General features: G+C 31.4%; 1 protein-coding gene across 1 annotated transcript; it reads left to right on the top strand.

Moving 5' to 3' along the window:
* Positions 1-726: 726 nt before the first annotated feature.
* LOC145101301 (plant UBX domain-containing protein 7-like) lies at positions 727-5,303 on the top strand. Its single transcript, XM_079038499.1, has 10 exons — positions 727-1,028; positions 1,168-1,298; positions 1,393-1,506; positions 1,600-1,801; positions 1,869-1,946; positions 2,046-2,114; positions 2,232-2,375; positions 2,460-2,571; positions 3,698-3,966; positions 4,985-5,303. Exons 1-10 carry the CDS (start codon positions 921-923, stop codon positions 5,147-5,149), a joined length of 1,392 nt encoding a protein of 463 aa, XP_078894625.1. The 5' UTR covers positions 727-920; the 3' UTR covers positions 5,150-5,303.
* The last annotated feature ends 860 nt before the right edge of the window (positions 5,304-6,163 follow it).

Here is a 6,163-nt window from a genome sequence, read left to right as displayed (position 1 = left end):
TGATCTTTAAGATTTGGCGTGATTTTCAGATATCTTCATTCGAGTTTAAACCAAGATCTCTTCATTCAATCTTTAGATCTCCATACATCCTCATTTGATTTTCTGATAAAAAAACCTCTTTTTTCTCGTTTCGATTTATGCACCCAAAACTCGAATCTAAACACACACACATGAACTTAAATATGAAATCGAGTTCATACAAGAAATCGAGCTTTGGGATTTCTTATGGTGCTAGATCTGAGTTTCTGATGGTTTTCACGTTCAACTTCACAACCACTTCATCTTCACAACCCTCCTTCTTTTGAAATCGAAATATGAGTTCATGTGTTCTTGTAACCAAGAACACTAGATCTGCTATGACCTTTTTTCTTCCTTGAAAATCCATGAATTTGGAACCTTTCAAACTTCTTGGTTTCTGGAGATGACAAAGTCGCCGGAAAAATTCATTTTTGGCCAGAGAAGATGACAGGAGACTCGCCGGAACTCACAAGAACGCCAGACAACCGGCTAAACTTCCTATAGCAAGTCATAAGGATGTTTTTTAAATAATTCAACAAATTCAATGGTAAAATATAAACAAAAAGACATAACTAAATCTGTACAAACCGAAAAATATATTAACTTTTGTTTTGTAAGTCATTATCTATAACCAGTAAAATGAGCAAAATGGGCCTTTTGTAATTCTTCAACAGTCGCTAATATAAATCCATTGTGAACTTCGATCCAATAACCTCTATTTTGATAATCGCCTTCGCCCCCTGGGTTTTCCCCAATCTCCCACTCCTGAAAAACAAAATTTCATCCCCGTAACCTCCAAATCCAATCCCATCTCCCATCAGGGTTTTGGTAGTGTTACTGATTTCGACTCGTTGATTCATTCGGAGATAAAAAAAGAAGAAGAAGAACAAGAAGAATCGAAGATGGAGAGTGGCGGCGTTCTATCTGCGACCGACCAGCAAAATATGGTCTCTTTGTTTCTTGAAATTGCTGTCGGACAGACTGCCGACACTGCCAGGCAGTTTTTACAGGTTCCAATTGCTATCCCTGTTTGGTTGATATTAATCGATCGATTGATAATGTTACACACATATGTATACTTATTTATGATCAGTCTGTTGGAATTGTTGTTAACATTATATTTTTTTGGTTCTGATTCCATGAATTCAGGCCACAAGCTGGAAACTTGAAGAAGCTATTCAACTTTTTTACATAGGAAACGAAGGTGGAGCAGCTGCATCATCGTCTCCATATGTTCCACCTGTAGAAAACGATGGGCTTTTGTCCGACCAAAAGATCGGGTAGGTGGATGATGCGAAATTTAAACTAAGATCTTCTTTTTCTATATAATCCTTACCTCCCATTTACCAAATCTTTCACCGAATGTCGTCTCAGAGGCTCAGAGAACAACAATGGTTCCAAAAACACCAGAGAAGATGATAACAATGAAGTTCGTGCACCTCTACCAGTGAAAAGGGATGTTCTTTATGACACTCCAATGCGCTTTGGGTATTCCACTTTACTCATTTGTGTAGATTATGTCTTTCATCATTAGAAACCTTTTTATAAACCATGTACATTGTGTCCTTTTCTTGTGTTTAGAGCAACAAGATTGGGGTATACTCCACTTGAAGCACGTACAGTTGTACCCTTTAGAAACTTTGAAGAGGAACTAAAACATCCTGGAGTATGGGAAACAGACCAAAGTGGTGGTGCCACATCAACAGCTGATACTTCTAGAGATAATCTTGCCACCTTATATCGCCCTCCTTTTGCTTTGATGTTCCATGGCCCATTTGAGAAGGTAAAATTGTGAATTTTATAACATATATCTTAATAAATAAGTTATAATTTACTTGTTATAATGTCAGGCTAAAGAATCTGCTAAAAATCAAGATCGTTGGCTTCTAGTGAACTTGCAATCAACCAGGGAATTTAGCTCACATATGGTGTGTTTTGTTTTATTCTAACTTGCTTTTTAATGTAAAAATAGTTATTTTTTATGGATGCTATGATTATGCTGTTTATTAATGATACCTTTTGTGTAGCTTAATCGAGATACATGGGCTAATGAAGCTGTTTCTCAAACAATCATGTCTAATTTCATCTTCTGGCAGGTTTATTTTTTATTATAATATTACTATTAACAATCCAAAAAGCTCACATCTGAAAAAGTATATGTGTAGCAAAATAAAGAAGGTTATATTTTTTGTTGTGTGTGTGTGTGTGTGTAGGTATGTGATGATACAGAAGATGGAAGCAAGATAAAAACATACTACAAATTGGATTCGGTTCCTGTAACTCTTGTTATTGACCCTGTTACTGGTCAAAAGATGCGTTTATGGCGTGGAATGATTCAACCAGAAAATTTATTGGAGGTATGAAATACAGTTGTTGAAATTCATAGTATTCGATATTTCAAAAGATTAACATTTGAATGTAAAATTTGATTAATTGGAAAGGATTTGTTGCAATTCATGGATGGTAGCCCTAAGGATCATCATTTTAGTTTGTCACACAAACGTCCAAGAGAAAATTCTCAAGCTCCACCTCCTAAAATTCAAGCAATGCCAGGTTTGCTACTTTGTTTTATTGTGATATAATTAAGTTTTTTTTTTCTTATTATGATTTGTTATATACGTATTGAGTTTGTTATCTTTGAATATGGTAATATTAATATACTTGTTTTGTTTTGTTGCAAATATGAGAACAACCAAATAGCAAAAAAACGCGCTAAAACCCAAATTATGGTTTTACTAACAATGGAAAAACTAGGTCCATTAATGCTATGTCCCAAATAATCATAACCTTTCAATACTTTCTATATATAGTATTTTGTGGTTTAATGCAACGACTTGTAATCTTTGCAAATTTTGACACCATGAATTCTTCAATCTTTCATTTCAAACTTTTTATTCAATTGATTCTTCAATCTTCAATCTAAGTAGGTATACAAAAGATTGATTATCACATTGTCTCGAATCTACACAACTATCATAGTAGAATCATGTGATGTCATGAATGAGTCAAATCTCATAGATCTAAGTAGTATTGTTTTTTGTTGAAATTTGATCTCATCATGTATATCTATAATCCACTTATCAAACATTCTTTATAATAATTTAGCTTTATCATAAATTGAGAGCTTCTCAACTATATCAATATTTATGACATATGCAACCATATAAAGCTTCAACAACATATACATATATGATGCCTCTTTTGATTTCTTGCAATGTAAGGTTGAGGCTATGTAGAAAAAAAAATTAGGGTATGCGGTTAACTTAATAGGAGTATCTGAAATTTAGGAAATAATTTAATAATATTCGAGACTAAACAATCAATTAAAGTAATTTTTTTATTAAAACCAACGAACAAAACAAAATTTGTCGTTATTCTCTATGAGATTTAATCTTTTAAAAAGGATTATTTAAAGGTAACTCTATAATTCCAGCTTTAAACACCTGAAATACACATTTCAATGCTTGTGGCTCTAACTTCTCATTATCAACTTCTACATAATAGAAACTTTATATTTCTGTCTAATAAAGGAATGCCAAATCTCATAGTTTCCATACTACCAAAATCACAAATATCCAACAAGAATCTACCAATTAAATTAAAGAGATTAAAATTAGACATAAAACCAATATTAACATGTGTGATTGTTACTTATACTAACTAAATTATGAGGCTGCAGTGGTTGCAAATGGAACAAGTGAAGAAGATGAAGAGATGAGAGTGGCACGAGCATTATCTATGGAAACAACAAAAAATAGCATTGAAGAACCCTCAAAAGGTTCAGATGCTATTAAAACTGAAAAAGATACTCCGGAATCAGAGAAGCCGACTTATCCACCGCTACCTGAAGAACCCAAGGGTGATCGGAATCTTGTTTGCAGGGTTGGAATCCGGATGCCAGATGGGCGCAGACTTCAGAGGAACTTTTTAAGATCCGATCCAATACAAGTAAAATCTATTATTTTCATTCTGCTTCTAGGTAGTGTTTGGTATGATGGAATCAGGAAAGGAATGGAATGGTTCATTCCATTGAAATGATGTGATGGAATGGAATGGACCAGTGATTCCTTCTATTTGTTTTTATCTTCATTCCTCAGCCAGGTGGTATTTATTTATTTATTTATTTTTCTTTCCATCGTGGAATGGAATGGAAAGAAAGTTCTTAATATAACCCATTTTTATTTATGTAGTTATAGTGATAAATCTTTTTGTAAAAGTTTCATTATTTTAATTACATTGCAACCTTATCTTCTAGAAGTAACTAAAAAGTATTATTTTATTATAGTTCATTTGCACGTTAATAAGTTTTTATTTTTGTAAATAAAATTTTGTTAATTATTAAAATTATGCATTTTTTATTTATTTATTTTATGCATAATATGGAAATTTCACATGAAAGTTCATTTTTTTTTAAACATGGTGTTTGTTACGTATAATTGGGAAACCAAGTATAAATAAAGAAAAAAATGTTACTTTTATAAAAATATACGTAAACAAAATAAAATTATAATGTGAAATAAATTGCATATAAACATATTTTATGTCGTATATGTATTTCAATTAGTAAAAAAAAAGTTTATTTTATCGTTTAAAACAGTAGTTAACAAAATCAAGTTTTAAACACTATCAAAGCTTAAAATAGAATTATAATAAAAAAACATTTAAGTTATTATTAGAAAACAGAAAAGATAATCTCATTAAAGTTTTGTAACTTTTGAAAAACACTATATTTTTTCAAAGATTCTTTAGCTAAAAGTAATTTATTATCATAATATATCCATTCAATTCCATCAATGGAATGAAAATCAGTTCATGAGAAGGAATAAGATTCCATTGTGGAATACTCCATTCCTTTCCTTTGTGGCAAACAAACACAATTCTGCATTCCAAACACTACCCTCCTATCTTACAAAATTAGTTAATGATTTAATCTTTATCTGACTTTCCGATTGCTTGTGTTCATCAGCTGCTGTGGTCATTCTGCCATGGGAATCTGGAAGGTAGTGATGAGAAGCCATTCCGGTTGACACATGCCATTCCTGGTGCAGTGAAGGATTTGGACTACAACACCAAGTCAACATTTGGCGAGTCCGGAATTGCCAATTCCATGATTTCTGTTACTTGGGAATGAAAGTGATATGGTCTTTTTTCTTTGTTTTAGTTTCCTTTTTTTAGTAACCTTAATGGAAGTCTTTTATTTAATCTCTGGTTTTTATGTATATATGGTTTATACACCAATTTATGTTTTTTGTGTTCTTCATGCTAATGGTTATTAAATTATGGTATGCATTTGGTAGATGAAAAAGATAAAGGAATTAAAAAATTGGTTGATTTAGAAAATTTTGGTCAACTATATCATTTGTAAGGCGACCTTGGTTGACATTTGCAGTTGGACCCACCATATCTTAGTGGAATTATAGTAATAACACAATAACAATTGTCGACAATTCTGCACCATGTATAAAATCCAATTTTACTTCTTTCCGATTAGTGCTTCATAAAGAAAGCATATATTAAGTAAAACAATTAATTAACAACCATAAAGCAAAAATACAACTTTATGATTAAATTAATATCATATTCCCAGTCATTGTCTACTAAAAAGCCTGCATTTTCTTTAATATAGTACCTCTATTTGACATGTGTTACACTACTAGTTTACAATAATTCTTATATATATATATATATATATATATATATATATATATATATATATATATATATATATATATATATATATAGTAGGTCTATGTATAACATTTTAAGTATTGTGCAAGTGTATAACCAATTATTAGAGAGGGATACATTAGTCGATTTGTATAATATAATTAGAACCTCCATAAATTCTATAATTATGTAAGTAGACTTATATTATGTTCATTCAGTTTTGGAAGAACCCTATACAAGTATGCAACCTTCTTTACCGCATCACCATATGTAGCCACCCACATCATCTACTACCATATCTCTTAATCGATCTTTTTATTCATCATAAGCAATCGTTTTGAGCTTTGCTCATTTGGTAAAAATTTGAAGTTAATCGGAAGTAGTTCATATGCAATTGAAAGCCAACACTTTTGTTTTCCAAGATATTGTGTTCATTATAAGCAATTGACCCTTTTTACATGTATAAAAGAAATTGGTG

This window comes from Lactuca serriola, chromosome 4 (genome assembly GCF_051521515.1).
Source record: "Lactuca serriola cultivar US96UC23 chromosome 4, Lser_US96UC23_V15, whole genome shotgun sequence".
Lineage (NCBI taxonomy): Eukaryota > Viridiplantae > Streptophyta > Magnoliopsida > Asterales > Asteraceae > Lactuca > Lactuca serriola.
The sequence above is the reverse complement of the archived record's forward strand: the minus strand, read 5'-3'. Positions and strand labels throughout refer to the sequence as shown.